General features: G+C 33.3%; 1 protein-coding gene across 1 annotated transcript; it reads right to left on the bottom strand.

Moving 5' to 3' along the window:
• Nucleotides 1-26: 26 nt before the first annotated feature.
• Nucleotides 27-17,427, bottom strand: LOC134250192 (major facilitator superfamily domain-containing protein 6-like). The gene is made up of 8 exons (XM_062732544.1): nucleotides 17,272-17,427; nucleotides 14,285-15,182; nucleotides 7,359-7,512; nucleotides 5,900-6,065; nucleotides 3,999-4,202; nucleotides 2,145-2,380; nucleotides 1,237-1,351; nucleotides 27-902 (listed from the first exon to the last, which is right to left on the bottom strand). Exons 2-7 carry the CDS (start codon nucleotides 14,971-14,973, stop codon nucleotides 1,247-1,249), a joined length of 1,554 nt encoding a protein of 517 aa, XP_062588528.1. The 5' UTR covers nucleotides 14,974-15,182; nucleotides 17,272-17,427; the 3' UTR covers nucleotides 27-902; nucleotides 1,237-1,246.
• Nucleotides 17,428-25,178: the final 7,751 nt, after the last annotated feature.

Genomic DNA, 25,178 nt, shown 5'->3' on the forward strand with positions numbered 1-25,178 from the left:
TCTTTAATTTCAAATTGGTGATGAGTTTTATACGTGAATCACTTATAAGAAGCTTATGAGTGATATGTTCAAGTTTGTATTTTATGCTCAATAAAATATATGTTTTGTAAATTAAAGAAACTGTTGCATTTTCTTTGCTAGTCAGCCAGATACAAAGGTGAGTGCTTTCAAACACCGTCTTATGATAGCGTCTCATTTTAGTTGAAAATATGTTTTTGGGAAGAACATGTAAATCAATTTGAATGAGTGAATCAAAAAGTTTGCTTCTTCAAAATTGTATAATTACATGTTTTAAGATCAACCTTTTCTCTTGAGCTATATCTATATAAATATCAAGCATTTGATTATTTCGATACATGTTAATTTTCATCAACGGCACGGTATTTTCATATAATCTCTATATATTGATGAATATATCTTGTTTGACTGGGCTTAAATATAGTGTATAGTGGAATAAAAATCTTCTTCAAGGTTCATCGATACTCTGAGGAGAGATAACTCTTAATTACATACATGTCTATTATTCCTTTATAGATTTGCCAAGTTGCAGTGTCTTTTTTGCCCAATTTTGCCCCGCAAGATATGTCAAAAGTGTTTGTTATTTACTTATCAAATACATTTCTTTAGGAAAATCATTAAGGTTCAAGCAACATCTAATATGAGTGAGCAGAGGATTTATGAACCTTAAAATTATTTCAGACGGAAATTAATTGTTAAGCTAAAAAAAAGTATATATTTCGATATTTCCAAATTTTTTTAAATTTATACAACTCCAGCAATAAATGTTTTTGATAAAATTGTACATAATCACAATACAACACTGTGTCAATAAAGTCCATTGTCACTAATACTATCACTATCTTTAGGGAAACTTCTTCCACGGAAAATATCAACACTTATACCTGTAAAGAATGAAAAGAAAATTGATATAAATTTAAAGATCAGTTTTACTGGCAAATATACAGTGGAACTCGTCTAATTCAGATGTTGTGTAATCCGCAATTTTGCCCAATCCGATCTACACTTTAAGTATCTTTGTTTAAAATGTTGTCTTAACCCAAAACGTCCAATACAGCTAATTTATTTGGAACCACTGGTGTTTGAATTAGACAAGTTTTACTGTAAAATAAAACAGAATTACTAAATTGTTCAGGATCAAGAGAAGAGTGAAAACAATTCTGCATGTTACTTTGAGATCAGAGATAGAATTGTTGTCAGATTAAGTACTCCACTTACGAGGACAATATCAGTGATACGAGAGTTTGTCATAGTCTATTTCACCATTCTGCTTCTGTGGAGTATAGCTCACAATTTCTTCATATTCCTCTGCCAAGGGACGGCCTTTAGTGAACTGCAAGAAAAATATAAACTTTCTATAAAGCACAATCCATTTGACTGATCAGTTTGTTTTATATAATGTTTTAAATCATTTGAGAATTTTATAAATAACTTAAACTACATGTATAAGATATTAAAATGTCAATGACATTTAGAAGTGAATTGGACTATTCAACATCACAGTACTTATAGCAGCAGGCTCGTTAAAGTAATCATTTCGTAAGTTCTATGGTAGATACAATGACCTTGTCAGCAAATACAATTTATCATTGAGTCAAATGCTGACTGACGTTCTTCATACAAATTGTTTATGCACTGAGTTGACGACGGATTTTTCCGTTAGTTCCCGATCATGACAAGGAGCACACGGCAGGTGTGACCAATCGGCAGGGGATGCCCACTCCTCCATGGCACTGATCCCACCTCTGATGTTTTGGAGGTTCGTGTTTGCTCGTCTCCTATTTTGTATTGTTTTATGGACTTTTGATCTTGAATACTGTTCGTTATCTCCATATGTTGCATTTTAGAGGAGGAAATTTATATCTGTTTCAGTTTATACATTTTAAAATTATTATTAAAAATGGCATCAAATGTTTTTCAATTAAAAAAAAATAGATATCTTAGCATCAACCATTTATCTTTTATAGAAAATTGAGTCTCATACTTTGAAATAACAAACTGAAACCATGATAGAATGTATTAACTGTTTATACAATTCGGTTCTTTAGTTCTTTTAACCAACCCCAATTTCCATAATTTACATAAAGATTTTATCTTTTTTGAAAAAAATATATATATATACTTACTTTTTGCGCTATAACAAAAAATACTAGATGAAAACCGGAAGCACCGGCAAAAATCCAGAAAGTCATTGGAGCACCTAGTCTCTGAACCAGAATTCCGCCAATCAAACTTCCGCATCCGGACCCCAGACCCCAATAGACGCCGTGAAGGATCCCCTGCATAGTAGCCAGGTTTTCCTGAGGTACTGCAGAACACATATAGGCCGTCATGGCACTCCATACACCAGCATAGGTACAACCTTTGAAAGAAATATCTTTTATAATATTTCGTTTTGTTATATAGTTTTTAAAAGTCAATAACCATGTATTCTATACTAAAAAATGAAATGTGAGATAAAACAAAATGATTAATGTTCCCAAACACGTCATTAAAGTACATATGGGTTTAGTTATCACAGATTTCCGTTAGGATTATGAGGTATATGAATTATATTTCTAATTTAAGAAATACAACATCACAAAGAGAGAAACAATACATATCAATTAGGTCTAATCTGGCTTGTATTTTTTTTTTCAATCACGATCTTAATATTTTTTTCTGTTAAAAATAGAACTTCAAAAAATATAAGTAAAGTAAGATCTCACGTAATTTTTTTTAACCTTCCCAAAGATTTAAAGTAAAATATAGGTAGATAACGAATAGTATCTAAGGTAATTCTATTTAAACAGTGCAAATCAGGAGCAGCGCAAACTAAAATATCAGAGGTGGGATAAGGTGCCATGGAGGAGTTGGCATCCACTGACAACCGGACACACCTGCCGTGTGCTCCTTGCCAAGATTGGAAAAATCCGACGACAATTCAGTGTGTAAATAAAGGTCTAACAATAAGTATAAAAACGTCATTCAGCATTAATTTGCTTTCAGGAATTTGCTGGCAAGCCCATTGTATTGACAATAATGTTGCAAAATGGTAACTTAGAAATAAACTGTTGATATTCTTATTTTATCAACAAATTACCTCGTTTCAGAAATTGTTCGTACGTAGATCATGCTCTTGCGTATAGAATCAACTGAAAATATATTTATAAGACCCCGTAATGCAATTAATAAGGGTACAGTGTATATTGTCCATACGTAAGTTGACGATTGATAAGTTGAAGTCATCACGTTTATCATAAAGCTTTCATTGTATGGTTAGTATTAGCGTCTTTTTCTAGTTAAATACCCAAATATGAAACAAATATGTCAGACTGTTTTTGATTCCAAGCTGACGGGGATACTCAGTATATTATGTCGACATACGAATGGAAATAACTATCTTTAATTGATAATTCGTCGTCGATATACCGGTATCTTATTGCTAAGTTGAGGCCACGACAAGTGTTTTCTTCTTTTCGTGTATAAGAGTTTGAATAAATTATACTTCATATACGAATACAAAATAGGTATGCTAGTAACGGGGCGCATTTGGTAGTCATGGGGATTCCGACATATTTTTGGAAGGCCTGGTCTCCAAAAAAAACCACGTAGATATTGCCGATCAGAAACTCAAGCATCTTTTAAATATCTTACTTAGTACTTGTGTGTACAATCAGAATGTTTTCCAACAAAATAGTTTCGTAAATGACCAATGCCAAGATAAAATAATTTATTTATTCCAACTGTTTTTTTTAATTATTATTAAAAAGCAGTTGTCAATGATTTCAAAAACCAGAGATTTGTCTTGGGGAGTTGTTGTATAATTACAGAATTAAAAGTTTGCTGTTCTTGACTTCCAAATGTTCCTTTCAATATTTTACGTAAAGCTTTTATCTCCCACTAAGTAAACTCACCAAGCAATTACTCAGAAAAAAATTCAAGCAATAAAATATTAAAGCACGAAAGAAAAATAAATAGAAATTGACACACATACACACCTTGAAATATTTCTACTGGTAGTACTAGCCAAGGGTTTGTGACCGATGCAAACACACAAAATCTACAGATATATCCCAGCAGACCGAGCACCATAAAGGTCGAGTAGGATATATGTTTAAAAATGTAGAATACAACTAAAAACATCAGTGCCTCGGAGGTACAGCTTACCACGGAGCCTATGCCCACTAATAACTGGGTGGCCCCTATTAAAATAAAAAAAAATGAAAGGTTCAGAAAATTAGAAAAAAGAATTTTTTCACAAGAAAAGTTTTTAAAACATTTTGATGCCAAAAGTGAGTGTTAAGTACATCTTTGAGTATAATATTTCACAATCCGATATCTATATTAAAAAAAAATTGCAACTTGCATTTAAACATGACATATGGCGTTTTCAAAAGGTATTAATGACACTTTAAATGTGTATGCAACAGCTTGAGATAAGATTTTTAATATTTTAAACACACAAACAAGAGGCCCATGGGCCACATCGCTCACCTGAGAAGCTTTGACCATTCTGTTCTTTACCAGATTTCCCCCTTGTAATACATAATGCATCCCCACCCTACCCCAGTGATCATAATTTAGACATTTTGAAATCTACACTACCCCAGGATCCTTCCATGTGCACATAAGTTTCAGCTTTTCTGGCCCAGTGGTTCTTGAGAAGAAGATTTTCAAAGATTTTTCCTATATATTTCTATGTAAAACTTTGATTCCCCATTGTGGCCCCGCCCTTCCCCCGGGGGTCATGATTTGAACAATTTAGAATCTACACTACCCCAGGATGCTTCCACATAAGTTTCAGCTTTTCTGGCCCAGTGGTTCTTGAGAAGAAAATTTTCAAAGATTTTTCCTATATATATTTCTATGTAAAACCTTGATTCCCCATTGTCGCCCCGCCCTTCCCCCGGGGGTCATGATTTGAACAATTTAGAATCTTCACTACCCCAGGATGCTTCCACATAAGTTTCAGCTTTTCTGGCCCAGTGGTTCTTGAGAAGAAAATTTTCAAAGATTTTTCATATATATATTCTATGTAAAACTTTGATTCTCCATTGTGACCCCGCCCTTCCATCGGGGGTCATGATTTGAACAATTTAAATCTACACTACCCCAGGATGTTTCCACATAAGTTTCAGCATTTCTGGCCCAGTGGTTCTTGAGAAGAAAATTTTCAAAGACTTTTCCTATATATTTCTATGTAAAACTTTGATTCCCCATTGTGGCCCCGCCCTTCCCCCGGGGGTCATGATTTTTACAATTTAGAATCTACACTACCCCAGAATGCTTCCACATAAGTTTCAGCTTTTCTGGCCCAGTGGTTCTTGAGAAGAAGATTTTCAAAGATTTTTCCTATATATTTCTATGTAAAAATTTGATTCCCCATTGTGGCCCCGCCCTTCCCCCGGGGGTCATGAATTTTACAATTTAGAATCTACACTATCCAAGGATGCTTCCACGTAAGTTTCAGCTTTTCTGGCCCAGTGGTTCTTGAGAAGAAGATTTTTTAATGACACCACCCTATTTTCGTCTTTTCTTGATTATCTCCCCTTGTGAGGGAACTTGGCCCTTTATTTTAACAATTTAAATTCCCCTTCACCCAAGGATGCTTTGTACCAAGTTTGGTCAAAATTGGCGCAGTGGTTCTTGAGAAGAAGTCGAAAATGTGAAAAGTTTACGGACGGACAGACGGCTGGACGGACGGACGGACGACGGACAAAATGTGATCAGAAAAGCTCACTTGAGCCTTCGGCTCAGGTGAGCTACAAAGGACTAACAAATTATCTATCATCATATCTGTAAAACAGAGTATATACTGAATTTAGTTCATGCCCCTTCATATAATAAATGTATACTGCTAAATCATTGAAACCCAACCTGGTTAATATTTTACATGTACCTATATTCTCCAAGTGCCAGTATAAAAAGCCCCATATAAGACCGTTGGACACACCCATAAAGAATGCAACAAACAGCCAGGAGGCATAATGTATAGAGCAGAATAGCTTAAAAGTCCCCATCACAGCTGGGATTGGTTTCCCATTGGATTTTTCTTCTTCTTGTTTCTATTAAAAAAGGATATAAAGAATTAAAACTCATGTATTGATGACTCTAGGTCTAAACTTGCATCTCTAAATCTAAACTTGCACCAATAAAAAATTTGAAATGGAATTATAATTTTTAAAGAAAATGTTGCAAATGTTATAGCATAAGTTTCGTTATAAATGATGACGAAATGTCAGTCATCAAAAAGATATGATATGCATGTAATAACTAGAAATATTCGACAAGAAAATTAACAAGCTCAACAGCTCTTCTTCATCGTCAGCAGATTCTTTTCCTTGTATATTCTTATGCAAATTGGTCATATATCATTACTACCGCCTCTCTCTAGGAGGTTATGATTGAACCAACTAAATTCTACATTACCTAGGTATGTTTCGATTTAAATATGACTTATCGTGGTTTTGCTGTTCTTCAGAAAATTTTTCCGTGTATTCCTACATTTATGTAAAACAACCTTCTCAAAGGATCATGATTTGCCATTTGAATCTACACTACCTGCAGATGCTTCCTTTTAAACACTGTATGATATATATTATGGTTTTGCTGTTCTCGAATAAAAGATTTTTAAATATTTTTATTTAATTCTAAGTAAACTTTGATCCCAAATTGCTGAAGCCCTTACACCCAAGGGTAATACACATATGACGATCATGACTCTGTAATTCATTAAAGAGGGTTTTTAAAAAAAAATTCCAATATACACTGTATTTCTATGTAAAACTGATCCTCTGTTGTGGCCCAACCTGCCCCCAGTGGACATGATTGGAACAATCTTGAAACTATACTTCCTAAGGAGTCTTTTATCTTAGTTTAACTTAGATTAACTTTGTTGTTTTTTATTTTTTTTTTAGATCAGTCCTATATATCTCTATGTAAAACTTTGATTCCTTATTATAGCCCTGTCAACGCACATGAAATATAATTTATTCAAGTACCTGAGGATGCTGCTAAATAAATAAATATACAATGTATATGATTTATCAAAGCTGTGTTGTTCTTGGGAAGAAAATTATAAGGTATTTCCTTTCTAGGTTTGATCCCCTGTACAGTAGCCTCACCCCTCCTCTTGGAACATGATTGGGACAATCTTATTTTGTTTTTATAATACAATGACGTAACAGCTGGTCTTGGGGAAAAGATTTAAAAAGATATTTCATTTAATATTCCTATGGTAAAATTATGATCTTCTGCAGTGTCCCATTCCTAAAACACACAAACACCAGACACTTTTCGATCAGAGAGCTAACTTGAGGATTCAGCTCGGGTAAGTTTAAAATAATTTATGAAAATACCGGAAATTTATACATCAGGGCAGCAATGAAAGTGAAAACCATGCAGCCAGCAAAAAAGTAGAAACATATTCTGTAGTCACTCATCTGGAAACTAAATCCACAGATCTCAAACTTGTATCTGTTCAAGGCGACCACTCCTCCAGCGCTGATAGACCTAAGGATGAAAAAAAAACCTCTCAGTTTAAAATTGACGGATGTAATATTCAAACTCTTTTGTAATAGTGATATACAGTACTCATTCATTTAGATTTTAAGATATAATACTTTGAATGTTAAAATATAACAAGTTTCGATTTGTTTTAATATGCATCAATAAGAGACCCATGGGTCAGAACGCTTAGCGGCATCAAGTTGGCATTGTGTTCTTTTAGAATACATATAACTTTAAGACCCCTCCCAACCCATTTTTCTTCACATGAAAGATTTGAATTTCTTATAGGTCTATATGTTGAAGTACTGCTTTGATCAAATATTACATACAGCATAAAAACCTATGACTTTTCAACTTTATATACAACCATTTCCAACGATAAATTAAACTCTAGGCTTTCTGACATAACTGAAAGCTGCTTTTTCAATAAAAATGGATCTCATAAATTTACTTACCTTGTCACTGGTCATCTGCAAAATTATTTTGTTAAAAAACATCCCGAATGTACACAGAAGTACTCTGAAGTTGAAATTAGAATTAAAGTATTCAAATTATCAAAGATGAAATAACCTTAAAAGCAGGGATTACTGTTGAATTACTGTATCAAACAACAGAATAACAATAGTACTGAGTGATTACTATTTTATTTGGCTGAATGGGCCACGGTTCTATTTGTGGTGAAAAAGCAGCTGTTTATATGATGTCACAAAGCCTAAACCTTAGTTTACTGTGGGGAACTGTTGTATATTTAGTGCTGAGGTCGTACATTTTGATGTTATTAAATTTCTGTAAAATTGAATGATTTCAAAATCTTTTAAGTACTCATTTTTGATGTACAATACTTTTAGAATATACTGTTGTACAGTTCTCCTGAAGCTGTACATATGTTAGTTAGAAGTAAAGAAATAGGCTTGGTGAAACGTTTGCTAGGACCAGCTACTAGTATGTATTGTTGTTTGTAAGGAGTTTTGAAAAGTTAGAAGTGTTTGCCCTACTGCAGGCTTGTATTGTTTCTAGGGAATTTTTTCTTGGTCACTGTTCGTTATCTCCATATTTCATATTGTATAACATAAAATTAATAATTTATACAGTATAGACCATAGGTAAATAAGATTTTATATAGAGTGAGATGCAATTACCCTGTACTTACATATCTGGAATTTTTCTTTGTCGAATATCTTATGTAAAACTACGCCAAACGAGAAGCGCGTTATAGAACAAATGCTAGCAAAGCAATGTTTTTGAAGTGCTTTTCATGCCGTGTTAAATGAATAAAATGTATTTTCTTCAATAGACATCTAGAACAGAGACTATCAGTTTACGCAGTTATAAAAAAAATATTAAATCAATTTGATAATTAAAACATTATAAAGGAGCATAATAGAGATATTTCCTTCAGCCGACCAGAGGGTGTTGTGTTGTGAAACAAATAATTAAACTTACTTTTAATAATGTTATAACTCATTTGTGTATATATTATTTCTATTTCAGGAGATTGAGGATAAATTATAAAATATAATCAATTTGATGAGTTTCACAAACATTCCATTAATCTATCCTGGCTGCTCCTGTCTTGGTATCTGCCAAATAAAATAATCAAGTCATGTGACGGAAGTCTATAATTAATCGCAGGAAGGTTGTTTCTTTAATCTTAACTTTGAATAGGTTTTGTTGAGAGTGGTTGCATTTGATAAAACATATAATGTACAGGGAGTTTTTGATGGAGAAAAAAAAACCCATATTGTTGAGTTATCCATTAATGCATTAATTTTTTAAGATATATATCTAGAGTTCTATTTTTGTACTTATGGATGCATTAAGCAGTGTTCACAAGTTCCTCTTTCATCCAAAATACACAATAACATTGTATTTTACAGATTTAAAAATCTGTTCGTGTGATGATGAGTTAAGCATAGTCTGATTTATGACGAATTTTGAATACATGTAATAAATAACAAATTCATAAATTAATTGACCATTTTAATTCATTCTTAAGCCCAAGAATTTCATCCATTCATTTAATATTGTTTTATGTTCCATGCAAGATTTTTTTTCACTCAAATAAGACGTCACAGAATACCAGTGAAGAATTTCAATTTTAGACTTATAATATATACTCTGCACTATATAAGCCAATTAGGAGTGAGGTATCTTTAGCGTGTCAACATCTGTTGTGACATGGAACCTTGTTATCTCTATTCTCATCCGATAGCACCGGGTGTTTGGCAAAGGAACCCTCATTGGACCTTGTCTTAGTATTGACACAACGCCACGAACGAAGTGAATGCCTTAGCAGTAGGCTATGTTTTTAATTATGCTTTAATAAAATGCATTCAAATATATCGATCGACAGGCATATGTTTTAATTTTTTTAAGGAGACATAGTTGTGAAATTTCACAGAAATTTTTATTTTTAGTAATCATGGCAACAACGTTCATCGAAATCAAACTGATGCCATTATATTATGTATCTTAGTGTTGTCTACTTGTGTGCCAAGTTATATTGAAATCAGACCAAAAACTGTAGATGTAAATGAATTTCAAAGAAATTTCTGTTTTTAGTAACCATGGCAACACCGTTCATCAAAGTAAAAAAACCGATGCTCTAAATTATGTATCTTAGTGTTGCCTACTTGTGTGCCAAGGTATATTGAAATAAGACCAAAACTGTAAGAGGAGTAACATTTTGAAAAATTGTTTCCAGACAGACAGACAGACGGACGACGGACACCTTAATATCGCATAAACTCTTCTGGTCTCTGACCAGTAGAGCTAAAAATCACACATTTATAATCATTTGTGCTACAATGACCTTTTCAACCAATATAGTCTATCATTAAATCAAATGCTGACTGAACTTTAATTTACTAAATAGTTAAGCCATTATTTACACACTGAATTGTCAACGGATTTTTCCCGATCATGGAGCACAAGGCGTGTGTGACCAGTCGACATGGAAAGCTCACTCCACCACGGTACCTGATCACATCTCTAATGTTTTGGAGGTCCGTGTTTGCACTGCTCCTGATTTTTAAATACTGATCACTATCTCCATATTTTATACAGATCTCAATATATAAAAATCTCATTTACCTTCTTTCTGTACATGTACTATATTAATCATTGATGATATTAAGCTACACACGAGTTTTATAATTAACATTTTGATCTAATTTCACGTTTACGTATTTGGCAATCATATTTGATGTTCTAAATATTTTGAATAATCCCATCTTCATTTTCAATTCTATTTTAATTCAATTAATGCAACTGTATCAAGAATTTCTTCTATGTTTCTTTAAGTTTTAATTTAAACAATAAAATGCTTTCTTTGTTTGTTATTACTGGAATTAACAGAAGCAGCTGTTGCAGAAAAAATACATAACCCGCGTAAGCGGGTTATGTATTTTTTCTGCAACAGCTGTTTATATGTTGTTTATATATTGTTTATATTTATATCTGTTTAAATAATCATTTAAAGTAGGATTAAAAAGATTAATTATTGTATTAATGATGCGAACGTCTTTATACGTTCCATTGATGAAACAGCCACTGATCAAGAAATTTGTACAGGCGACATGCCTAATGTAGTTCATGCAGTGATTAACGCAATGGGTTTTCTTAAGAAATAAAGGAGAAAATATTCAGTGGATGTAAATATAGTAAAATAAAAACAAAACCATTAGATTTATGACTTCGTTATTTTAGTAAAAACGTTTTGAATTATCTACAGAGAATAAGCCTTTCTACATGTCCGAGTTATGTAAAATTAAGAATTTTGAAATTGATCAATAATTCAAAGATTCGTTTGTGCAGAAATCCGCTGACAACGTGAAAGCTGCGAAAAAAGTAAAATAAAGGTATTCCCGTTACCAAGGAGATCAAACGAAAAAACTAAAGAAGAAAACCTTAGAAGAATTCTATTGCAATTGTTATAAACGGAAAGGCAGTGTGTCATATGGATAAAATCACTCGAGCTTTTTACGAGATTTTTTGAGGGATGTCTTGGATACAGCATTCTCTCTGAGTCAGAAGTAACATTCCGCACATCCTGAATACAACTGAACATCCCAATGAGATATATGGAGATGTGCTCCTTGTTATGATTGGGAAATGACAGGAAAATCCGTCGTCAGTTCAGTGTAAAATAATGGACTAACAATTAGTCTGAAATACGCCAGTCATGCAGCATTTGAGTCAATGATAAATTGTATTTGCTGACAATACTTCAAAGGATATAAGTCGTGTTAAAATCCAACATCTACTAAAATCTGATCAGAAGATATCATTACACATGTTTACAAAAAGGGGTATTTAAATGACTGAAATAAATAAATAATGAAAGAAAAAGTGAGCTAGCTCACATACCCCACGCTCCCCCAAAACTTGACGGTGAAACACATAATGAAAGGCACAGTGCACTTTAAATACATAGTATAGATCAAAAAGGGCAATAATTAAAAAAAATCTTCACATCAAAATGTCTTGCACATGAGGACATTTAAATGTGGAATGAAGTTTCTATATAATTAATTGAATCAAAATTTCTTGGCATTATACAAATCCAAACATTAATTTGAAGTGTTCAAGACAGCCGGGGGGGGGGGAGGGGAGAAATTTTCTTGAATAATAGGCAAAACTTTGGGATAAAATAATGGAATATGTCCTAAATAACTCCATAGGTTGAAACTATGTACAACAGATTAAGAGGAGTGGTGCTGACAAACTGTTCATCTCTATATTCAAAATATGGCCAAAAAGTCTAAGTTGGAAAATGTGGAAATTCCCGGAAAAATAAAGGAATCGGAATTTCCTGGTAATATGCACATCTACATATTGTGTCCTAAATACCTGCAAAGTTTGACGAAATTCTGTGCAGCGGTTTATCAGGAGTTGCGCTGACAAACTGTTCATCTCTATATTCAAGGTATAGCCAAATGCCTAAGTTAAAAAGTGCGGAAATTCCCGGAAAAAATAACGGAATCGGAATTTCCTGGTAATATGCACATCTACACATTGTGTTCTAAATATCGGCAAAGTTTGACGAAATTCTGTGCAGCGTTTTATGAGGAGTTGCGCTGACAAACTGTTAATCTCTATATTCAAGGTATGGCCAAATGCCTAAGTTAAAAACTGTGGGAAGTCCTGGAAAAAATAAAGGAATCGGAATTTCCTGGTAATATGCACATCTACATATTGTGTCCTAAATACCTGCAAAGTTTGACAAAATTCTGTGCAGCAGGTGTGTCCTGGTAATATGCACATCTACACATTGTGTTCTAAATATCTGCAAAGTTTGACGAAATTCTGTGCAGCGTTTTATGAGGAGTTGCGCTGACAAACTGTTAATCTCTATATTCAAGGTATGGCCAAATGCCTAAGTTAAAAACTGTGGGAAGTCCTGGAAAAAATAAAGGAATCGGAATTTCCTGGTAATATGCACATCTACATATTGTGTCCTAAATACCTGCAAAGTTTGACAAAATTCTGTGCAGCGGTTTATGAGGAGTTTTGCTGACAAATTTCCTGGTAATATGCACATCTACACATTGTGTTCTAAATATCTGCAAAGTTTGACGAAATTCTGTGCAGCGTTTTATGAGGAGTTGCGCTGACAAAATTTCTTCTAATATTCAAGGTATGGCCAAATGCCTAAGTTAAAAACTGCGGGAAGTCCCGGAAAAAATAAAGGAATCGGAATTTCCTGGTAATATGCACATCTACATATTGTGTCCTAAATACCTGCAAAGTTTGACGAAATTCTGTGCAGCGGTTTATGAGGAGTTGCGCTGACAATCTGTTCATCTCTATATTCAAGGTATGGCCAAATGCCTAAGTTAAAAAGTGCAGAAATTCCCAGAAAAATAAAGGAATCGGAATTTCCTGGTAATATGCACATCTACACATTGTGTCCTAAATATCTGCAAAGTTTGACGGAATTCTGTGCAGCGGTTTATGAGGAGTTGCGCTGACAAACTGTTCATCTCAATATTCAAGGTATGGCCAAATGCCTAAGTTAAAAAGTGCGGAAATTCCCGGAAAATTTTGGAATCTGAATTTCCTGGTAATATGCACATCTACACATTGTGTTCTAAAAGGCAAAGTTTGACGGAATTCTGTGCAGCGGTTTATGAGGAGTTGCGCTGACAAACTGTTCATCTCTATATTCAAGGTATGGCCAAATGCCTAAGTTAAAAAGTGTGGAAATTCCCGGAAAAAATAATGGAATCGGAATTTCCTGGTAATATGCACATCTACACATTGTGTCCTAAATACCTGCAAAGTTTGACAAAATTTTGTGCAGCGGTTTATGAGGAGTTGCGCTGACAAAAAAAGAGGACTGACTGACTGACTGACTGACTGACGGACGGGTCAAAAACATTATACCTCCCGCAACTAGTTGCGTGGGGTATAAATATTACACTTGTTACTTGTTTATCAAAATTTTTTCGTATTTCCACATTAGATTGGGTATATTTACTTGGTCGAAAAACTACAGCGTATGCCGTTATTACAGTTGCTTATTTTGTTTAAAAGCAAAATGGTTGGTGTCTTCCCACTTTTTAAATTTAAAAATCTTAATTTCAACTATTCCCACTTGCAAATAACAATAGATGTTTATTACATGGATACAATACAACACTGGCAGAGGCAATTTGTGTTCTTCACTGGCAGGATTGCTTCAAAATATTACAAATGGGGCCATTTAATAAATTGTTGAACATAACCTTCAGATAAAGTGGCTATGTTTTTTCCCTGTTGGATGGATACTTACAGAGCTCCAAATCCTAGGGAACCCCAGCTTCTCTGGAAGCCATACTTGTTCATGTTCTCGCTTCCAAGGTGTTCAAGACAGCCGGAGTCCGCGAGAGAGGAAGTGGGAGACTGAACAAGTTCTCCAAAAATCACCAAAACAAAGACAATATAGAAAACCCTCTGAAGATCATCCGTGTTGAACATCCAGCCCCGACTTTCCAGGAGTTCTGCACGATTTATCCTCAGACCCTCGTTCATTGTCACATTAAGGTCAAATGGAACAGATGCATTATCTGGCTCAGAAATGTTTAACCCAACGTCTCGACATTTCTCCTCGGATTTACGGGGAGGGGTCACGAATCCTATACCCATTATAAATGCCACCCATCCTAGGGTACTGACCACAAGGAGGCATCTCCGCATACGCCATCTATCGGCAAATGACCCCCATAAAGGACCGCTACAGAATCCTAAGATAGGCCTAACTCCAGCCAAGATTCCGATTTCTCGTGGACTCAGTCCTAACTGCTTCAGATATAGAGACATAAACGGAAAAACCGCCCCGAGAGCTCCATAAAAGGAGAAGTAAAATAGTTTGAAAGGGAGGAGGTCAGTTTCCAAAGTATAAAAATATTTCTTTTCCGAATTGTTTTTCACACATTTTTTCTCCTCATTGGAAATGACGGATTCTTTATCCTCCGCTTTCATTATTTTCACTGATTTTTCTCTCGGATTTCTTTTTTAAAAATCCGTGTTATAGAAATTTCCTTGAGGAAACATTCTGTTGTGTCATTTTCCAGAGGACCACCTGTGACTGACTGTTGCTAATGTCATCTTTCCTTAATTTTACAATCCCTTTAGTGTTAGCATTCACACTGACATTCGCCAAATCAAATTTCGTCACAGATCGACATCTCCTGCAATTAGATTCAAAAATGCAATAAACTACAGTCACACATTTCACACAATGCGGTTATTATAGTAAACGGCTAACGTACTCTGAAGATTGAATTATAGGAATTATGCAAAAATAGCCCTATTATTTGTGAGCCTAAATCCATTATTCAAATGTGAATCTGGAAAGTCCATCAAATAAACAACGTTCAAGCTTCTAAATCTTGTGAAATAATGAAAATACTAGCTTCAACTCCAATGTTATAAAATATCAGTAAATCACAACTAAGTACACTCGGTTTTTATGATCTGCACACATAGACCAAGTCTCGGGGCATTGATCTCCGCTTATATATATACACATATACATTAAATCAGTTGTAGCAGATGTTTCCCTGAAATGATACCTCTGAAAACACTTAAACTTACCTGTACCTGCAAAAAAAATTGACTTGTCATCAAACTTTTTGTAAGGGGTCAGTGGACGGAATTTTCAGTCCCTCGTTAAGTATCTTGATAAGGTAATCATATAAAAAGAGCATTATTGGGTTAGAGTAAATCGTTTTAGCCTAAGGCAGTAAACATTAGGCGAATGTCATTTATAAGCTTGTTCCGTGATGTGAAACATTTGTATTTCATATGTACAAGTCAACCTGTAAATACCTTTGTATAAAAATTGATTTGGTGTGGGGAAAGGAAACCTGCATGGTTATGTTTTTGGAAGCTATGGGATAAATATTTGCTCCAGTCCCACAACACAAACTTAACTGGATAAAAATTAACTTTTACTTCTTCAAAAAGGACGTCTGACTAGGTTTTTTTAAATACCCGTCTATCTGTGCGTGCACTAATGTGGCTGATTGTCTGTCTGTCTGTCTGTTTTATCGTTGCCCATCTAACCATCTTTTTGTCTGCATGTTTGTTTCATTGCTTGCTGTCTGTATATATCTGTGCGTTCCACTGTTTCTATATGACCCACTGTATATCGGTATGTCTTTGAATGCTATAGTATGTGTGTCTATTTCATATTCTGTTCTCCCTTCAGTTTGCAATGGTAAAAGAAAACGTTATATTTGAAAGAATACAATTTATACTTTAATCAGTTGAGTATAATGTGTTTCTCTAGAAAATTTCTGATTGCATCGTTAAATTTAATTAAAATATCAAAACTCTATTATTTTTTCCTTTGCATAAACTTAAAAGATACGGTCTTTATTAAAGTTATCTGAAGCACTATAAATAATTTACAATTTATCTGGAGGTATATTGTTAAACTAATTTAATTAGTTTAACAATATACCTCCAGATAAATTGTAAACCACAGATCTCAGAGAATTCCTTGTAATACAAATCTTAGAATGATGAAAGGGCTTAATTGGTATATACATGTAAGTGATTTGAAGAAGCTGTGGTTGGTTTTTATATAGGATAGTCATGTGAAAATTGTGGAAATAACTGACTTTGCCCAATTCAATTATAAAATCATGTACAAAATACTAAATGCTTATTTGTTTTAGTCAGGGCCTCCAAAGGACAGAATCTTCCTCTACATCGTCTTTATACTAGTGGAATTTTGCCGACTTGGCTTTGTAATTGAAGATTTCTTGTTAATTTTTAAAAATATATTTTGTCGAATAAAATTCAATAAGGATTAGGATACAAGCTGAGCCTATGAGTATATTTTTTCTTATAATTGAAGCGGAATAAAAAATAATATTTTTATTATTCGTGTTTGATTGTTGAAGGATGAATATGACTTATCTGTATCGATTTTTATTGGAGTGTTCTCGCGTGGAAGTTAATCTTGTTTAGTGAATTAAAATTTATAGAAAGAGCGATGAAGGTAATGCCTATAGATACAGAGCTTTCAGAATAACACTTATATTATACCAGATATAAGCTTTCTTATAGCAAACAATGTTTTAGAGGAAATATATAAAGGAATTCACATATGATTAACATGTACAAAAAAGATATATCACTGTAATATTAATAATCAAAGAAAATAAGGAGCTAAGAGAGGTAACTCTAATCCTTTCTACAGTGTAAGCAACAATAGATAGGAAATTTTGAAGTGTCCAGAAATTTTTTTAAACAAAAAAGCAAACTCACCAGTTGGATAACAATCCTGGTCAGTCGTAGTATTAAGTATATAAAATAATTTTTAGCCCCTATATAATTGTAAGCGAGAATCGTACAAGGAAATGTCCCAGCTGATGTCACGGTTAATATTGTCCTTGAAGGTGTCTCGGCAGGCAAGCGTAGAAAATTAAAACTGCTGAACTGTTTAAAAGCGAAACAATCTGAACCAAGGCCACCTCGTGATGTCCTCTCTTATCAACGGAACTGTTCAAGTCATATAAAAACACAGTACTTAGAGCGCTTACAAGAAAATACCTTTCATCATGCTTGACGTGAAGGTAATTTCAATGCAAGAACTTTTTGATTGAACAATTCTTTTATGCTAAATATTTAGCAGTTATATTTTAAGTCCAATTTAATAATTAGCTACGGAATAAATAATACAAAATTTTTAAATGTGTAAAATCACATTTATTGATTGTGCATTTTTATGGACAGTATAAAGTGTAGAGGTTCACGGAGACGTATTTTATTCATTAATTATCAGTATTATTTAATTAATTTGGGGAGGGGGGGGGTACTTGTTATGAAAGATAGAGGATACAGAGTTTGTAATTACCTGGCTGAGAAGCAAACAGAAAATCTATTAAAAAAAATGAAATTTAAAAAAAAACCCACATAATCTGAAGTATTTCAAAGGTAAAGGTATTCCTAAACTTTTAGGCTTGTAGTCCACACAAGCAAGTTTTTAATGCATGTTTGGTGCCATTTATGATCAAAATGTAAGCAAAAGAATTTATTGATATCAATATATTGATAAAAAAGGAAGGAAATTGAAGAGAATACGAGAAATTGGATACACCATTGTCACACTAAGAAAATTTACCGTAAGGTGACCTGCAGAAAAGAAAAATAACCCCTAAAATGAAATAGAAAACACAAGTTCTGAAATCTTGTTTTTGAATCTGTGCTACACAAAATATGTGGTTAGGTTTAAGTTTTGTTTAGTATTCAATGCCACCTTCATATTCCAGTATATAAAATCAAGAAGTGTTTGGATAGATGAGAAGACACAAAGACAAACCCTGAGGGTTTACAAAGTACCTAATATTCAACAAGTTTACTTCCAGATTGTAAAACGACGACATATTTGGAAAGTGAGGTCAAAATGCCTTCACTGGAAACAATTGCTGCCCAAGGGGAGATAACGCATTAACGCATGCTTGACTACTTGGTTGTGTCCTTATGAACTGTTAGATCAGGATACGCTGCCCTTGGTATATGAAACTTTCTGAATACAAACAAAATAGTCCGTTCTGTAATTGACCGAAAAGAATTGAATAAACTCAAGAAAATATCTTCAAATACAAAAAAATAGCTTGTGAAGTCATGTAAATAGTAAATTTTACAATTGTGAATAAGAAAAGGTAAGCCCCATTCCAATGATGCGATATTGACTAGCCTTAGCGTGTCTATATGCGATTGTGCATCAGACTGAAACATTATATTTTGCAAAGTAATGCCATCGTCATGAGCAATACCTATCCAAGCATCTTTGAATAGAATGGTCAATTGTTGAGAAGATTTTTAGCGAATTATTTTTTTTATCAGTGAAGTAATTGTCAGCAACTGCAGCATCTTTACTACGAGGGTCTTTCAATAAATAATGCAACATGTCATCTAAAAAATATGAAAAAGTACATAATACTTAAAAGTTTCAATCCTTCAAGGCATTCCTTGTTACCCTTTACACATGTATTATGTCATTGAATCCATGTACAGAAAACTTCAGCATGGTCATCTTTAGGGATGCACCAAAGGCACTGACGAATATCTTTTCCCATGACATAGTTGACATTGTACATCTTCTTTTGATCGTTTTCATATGTTTTAGGAATAAAAAGATACCACAGTGTCTTAGATCTATCTAATATGACCGATGGAAAAGTTCTGTTCACTTTATTTTCTTCTAAATCTTATTTATTTCTCTAAGCTTATATGCAACTGCGTTGCCAGGCACAGGAAAAATACCCTGGTCACCGAAATTTGGATACCCTTGCAAGAAATCTGCTTAACTTTACTTGGTGCAATTCGAACATAAAAGTTACCATTGCTAGTCCTTCATTTGGATATATGTACATGTTCTAATGGATCTCTCTAAATACACGAAAACTAATAAAATGTTTGGAGCACTTGCTTTTCTTTATCATAATAAAATGACACATTTTCTTTGATTCCACATTTTTTTTTAATTATTAATCTTATTTTTCGGCTATAAAAAGTGCACTTATGTTTTGTCATTTATCAAGCAAGATTATCAAATCTTCAATTTTTAAAAAAACATTTTTTAAATAGACCGTTGCCACATTTACCGCATGTTTTCTCTAAGGCATTTGTAAGAAAATAGGGCACCTATCTGATAACAATATTATTAATTTATTTTCTTTGTCAAAATTCTTCCAAATGCTTTGTTACAACGCACTTTGAAAAATTACGCACTTTGAAAAAACATTTTCAAAGTGCGTTAAATTTGGGATCAAATCAACGCACTTTGAAAAAATAAAATTTCTTTTCAAAGTGCGTTAATATCGACCATATTAACGCACTTTGAAAAAATGTGTATGGATTGGTCAATATTCTTGCAAATCTTAGGTATGATAAATAATTGAACCTGTTTGATAACTCCTCATTGATGAGGTCAGTTAAGGATGTGAAAGTGAGCGATTTTGATTTTTCCATCCTTTGAAAATTCTTTCTCGCTTAAATGCTTTACTGTACTTAATTTTTTCCAGTTTGCATGCATTTTATATAAACTTAAATTTATTGAAAGTTTTCAACGTCATACCAGTTATGTAAATACATATATTTGGGTGTAGCATAGGCATCAGTACCGGGAAGGGTGGGGGAGGGTTACATGTAGGCACGCAAATGTTTTGCAAAGATATACATAATATATGTACATGTATGCATTAAAATTGGGGCTTACCTGGGGGTCAACTTTTAATTTGCTACCGAGGGCTATGTACAATGTTTAAGAAAAAAAGAGTTGGGATGAGAGAGACTTTCTACTCGTCTTCTCCTTGTTCTCAATGAGGTTAAATGAGTACATGTAAATTAAAAAAACGTTTTTCGAAAGATATAATTATTACAAATTGATTCTCTCTATTACTAAAATTTAAGTCCAGAATTTTTTGTTTCATACATATTTTTGTTCAAAGTGCGTTATATGCCTCAATGGTAAAAATTGTTTATACACACTCTTAACGCATTTTGAAAAAAAAATTCAAAGTGCGTTGAGTGTGTCCAAAATTTAACGCACTTTGAAAATTTTTTTCAAAGTGGGTTGATTTTGTCCCAATTTTAACGCACTTTGAAAAAAATTTTCATAGTGCGTAATTTTTTCAAAGTGCGTTGCCACAATGCTTTTATGATTTAATGTTTAGTATCTTTCTGATGTCTTTCCATGTAAATTTAGCATTTTCAGATATCGTGTGGCACACAACATCGATATTTATGGTGTCCCCACAAATTTCAATCGGCCAGCCTGATTGTTATATTTTCTTCTAAGTTATAGTATCCATCTGAAAAGTATACAGCATTAAAGATGACTTTTTTCTACGTATAAAATCATATCTTAAATATGAGTTCCTCGGCGATTTATATAAAAGCACAGTTTTCACATACGCTGTTTTCATTTTCTTGGTAGAGATAATTTATAAACAGCTTTTCGCTCAGTGTAGTGACCATGCTTACTTTAAAAGTGAATTTCTTTGCGAAGACAATAAGAAAATTCATGGGGTTTTCTGTCTTTAGGACCTCTTTAATAGAAACTTTTAAATGTGAAAAAATAAAATTAAAATTAAAGGCCTCAACGTTAATTATGATATACTGTATGTTGCATTACTTATTGAATGACCCTCGTATTTTTTATTAACGAGAAATAATAAGTTTCCAAGGAAACTATGATTGCTAAATTATGAATTACTAATAAAAATGTACATTTCTCGTAGGGAAACTTTCTGATTTATGTTGTATTGCCTGCTTCTTTAAGATGCTTCAGTTATCTTCCTGATCAATAAGAGAATGACACGACGACACCATCTGTAACTAATGTTGTCCACTGCCAAGCACAATGAATATTAAAGAGAGCTGAATAAGTACATAACAGCCATAGATGTTATATCTAAATAAAGACAAACTTAATTCAGTAGTCACGGAAGTTAACGGTAACACTGAATAAACTGTTCAGTAATTAGTTAAATATAGAAACATGCATGCCTGCTAAGTAATAAATTATTCCTCATGATAATTATATCAAAATATTCGATATATTATTTGATGGACAGAAAAAAAAAAATCGAAAACTTTATTTAAAAGAAAATATGATTGTGAAACATTGATGCCAGCTTATGGCGAGGATTGAAGTTTCTCAAATTAAACTCCTAAGATCAAGGTCAAAAAGTCAAAGTTGTTGGTACCCAAAGGAAAGGACTTGTCACAAGAAAGCCCTATTTTTTACTGTTCAAAAACTATGGCCAAGGTTAAAGTTTTTCAGATTGGGTCAAACTCTAAGGTCAAGGTCAAAAATATTTATGCATACTAAAAATTTCTGTCACAATAAATACACAAGTAAAGTATGAATGCACGAGCACCAGTTCAGAATTTGTACACTTGGCTAGTATGGTAATTTTTTGTAAAAGTGAGTCAACTTCAAAGGTCAAGAGGTCAAATTCGGTGGTATTGTTACAAGAAATACACCTGTGCATTATGAAAGCCATAGTCTCACCCACTCAAAAGTTATGAACAATGTTAACGCTTTTGCAAACAAACAAACAACAGACTAACAATGAGACAGACAGGACAAAAACTATATACCCCGAATCTTGGATTACTGGGGCATAGAAATTCTTGTTTTCTTTCTCTCTGTGTTAATGTTTTCTTTCTCTAGCTGAAGAATATAACAAACAAATGTTGTACATTTCAATTCGTTGGACGTATATGATGAGTTACAAAGTCAGTTAGGGACCTAATACGGAGTCATACAGGGTGTGAAATGGAAATCCGTATTGGGCTAGGAAAGCACACGATATTCAAAGCTGAAATAGTGATCATTTTTATTTCAGACTGTCTTCAAAACAAAATAAATAATTAAAAAAAAAAATTTAATAGTAGAATTTTTATTGCATTTGATCATCAAATGGATTCATCGATGTAATCAATTCACTGATAAATATTTACTTCCACTGAATATTTCCTCCTTTATTTCTTAAGAAAAACCATTGCGTTGATCAGTGCATGAACTACACTAGGTATGTCACCTGTACAGATTTCTTGATCAGTGGCTGTTCCATCAATGAAATGTAGAAAGACGTTCGCATCATTAATGCAATAATTAATCTTTTTAATCCTACTTTAAATGAATATTTAAACAGATATAAATTTAAACAATAAAATGTCTTTCTTTGGTTGTTAGTACGGGATGAATGTCACAGCTATTGCAGAAAAAAATTACATAACCCGCAATTACATAACCCTCTTACGCGGGTTATGTATTTTTTCTGCAACAGCTGTGACATTCATTCCCGTACTAACAACCGAAGAAAGCATTTTATTGTTTAAATGACAAGAATTATTTATTGTCATCAAAATGAAGATATAAACCTCCCAAAATGAACCTTGTGGTAATACCAGGTGGATTTTTGTCCCGTGATAAATATCACTGGTTTCTGCAGGGTAGGCTATGGTGCAAGGCTCGGTGCAAAATGTAGAAAACACTGTCCTTGTGTCATTCGCAGCATACCATATTCAAAATAATTTTTAATAGTTGTACAACTTTTGAATTTTTATTAACCATACCTTTTACAACGTCAGTATTATCTGGAAATCACGACGATTTCCTTTCATATCTTACCTATTGTACCTATTGTAAACTCTTTGTATTTATAAATTGTCAGTTATCTGATGAGAAATGATAATGAAGTTGAAACATAATAACAAAAATTAATACTTAATTAATACTTAAAGCAAGGCTTTGAAATATTTTACTTATATGTTATCATTTAAAAATTATTTTACTGAACTAATACAAAAATAACGTCTCATTTCCCCAAGTGCAAACACAACCACAAATAGATCTGCGGCCGATAATGAATGTCTTGAAAAGGTAAATGGCGTAATTCACATGCAGAGAATTTGTACGAAAATAATTATTTATTTTCAATAATGTAAGTGAACTACGAGGGACGTTCAATAAATAATGTCACTGGGGCTCGGAAAGAAACAAAAAACGCTTTTCTATGACTTAGTCTTAATGATTTAACTAAGATATTCTCTTTCAATTAAAACGCACATCCGTAACATTTTCATTAAGGTCTTCCGTTTCCTTCTACTGATTCTGTTGGTAAAGATTATTAAAAGTCTTCAGCGGCTTTATTCTTAGGTTTCTTTTCCACTATTTTTCCTATTATTATTTTTTTTCTTACCGATCGATGGATTTTCATGAAACTTTCAGGTCTGATAGAACATCAAAAAATCTAGAAATAAATTTTTTATTTTGATGACGTCAAATTTTCGCGATTTTGTCATTTTTAGAGGGTCACTTTGTCCGGCAATGTTCTCAAAAACCGTTGAAGATAGAAGTATAAAATTTTCTTTGATGATAGATCATCCTTCGTCGAAGTGCATTGAGTATATCATTTTCACCGGAAATAGGTAGCGCCGGCGCTTGCTATGGCCCGAAAATAGTCTTATCAAGAATTTCAAACTTTTTAACACCTTTTCTACGATAACTTTTTACCTAGAAATATTTTGTTAAAACATGTAGAACAAGAGAAGTGTAGAATTACAAGATCTTTCATTTGATATCTCCAAAAAAGGGCTGTCCCCTAAAATGAAGGGCCTACAGGGGCCGAAAGTTTTTCCTTTATAACTCAAAAAGTATTGACAATTTGTAACACGTCAAAGAAGCAAAGTTGTTCAAAATGTCAAGTTTAATCTATTGGATTCGTCAAAATACGTCCGGCGACGTCACCTCCGGCCAAACCGGAAGTAGTCGAAAAAGGCCTATATTTGCCGTTCTTGACCAGTTTTTAGGTAACACCTGTCATTGGGAGCACAAAAATTAATTTTCCGTCCGTCGTCATCCCTTCCGGTCAAACCGGAAGTAGCAATAGGGAACAGCACCACATTACTGATTCTTTAACCCACCTCTGCTATTTAAAAAAAAAAACAAAAACATCAAGAATACTATCCTAAGCTCCTTGTAATTAGAGATTTCATTAACAAAAAATGGCCTTGACCTTTTATTTTGACCCAAATTTCATGCTCAAACTCTAGAATATAAAGCACACTCATAAATTCATTAAGCAACCTCAAAAAAATATCAAGAAAAAGCTCCTTGTTAGAAGAGGTTCAATTTAAAAAAAGTGACCTTGACCTTTCACATTTGACCTTGACCTTTCACCTTAATTTAAAAATTATACCCAAGCTGTAAAATACAAAACCGGGTTATTTATTATTTATTATCCCCCCCCTTCCCTTATTAAACATGAGTAACCTAAATTTCTTCTCTTGAACTCAAACTCCACCTAGAATACACATAACACTGCGGAAACATGTACAAGAGACCTCAAAGAAAGCGTATTTAAAGTTTTAAAGCGATTCTGCACATTATATAGGAGTTATAAATTTTCTCGGCAATTGAAAAAAAAAATCAAACCTGGAACGACGCATCAGCAACGTAGAATATTTTTTTAAAACTCACGCCAAATTTCAGATTTACTTGTAATATTCAGGAAAATGTAGAACAGACCAAAGCAATATCTTCTGTGATCGAGTTTCACGACCAGATTTTATGGGATACAGAAATTATCAATTTTTACGGCATGAACATCTCATTTTTCGTTATGGAAATTTCCAGTGCAAATGATAAAACATGT

Source organism: Saccostrea cucullata, unplaced genomic scaffold (assembly GCF_032062105.1).
Source record: "Saccostrea cucullata isolate Sc308-1 unplaced genomic scaffold, CSIRO_AGI_Scuc_v1 ctg44, whole genome shotgun sequence".
Classification (NCBI taxonomy): Eukaryota; Metazoa; Mollusca; class Bivalvia; order Ostreida; family Ostreidae; genus Saccostrea; species Saccostrea cuccullata.

Bases quoted from the DNA above. Each gene is read 5' to 3' on its own strand.
- LOC134250192 (XM_062732544.1), bottom strand. From the start codon at position 14,973: ATGAAAGCGGAGGATAAAGAATCCGTCATTTCCAATGAGGAGAAAAAA. The intron at 4,203-5,899 runs GTACATGTAAAA...TTATTTTAATAG, and splicing joins CTGGCACTTGGAGAATATAG to GGGCCACCCAGTTATTAGTG. The intron at 1,352-2,144 runs GTAAGTATATAT...TTTTTCTTGCAG, and splicing joins TTTTTGTTATAGCGCAAAAA to TTCACTAAAGGCCGTCCCTT.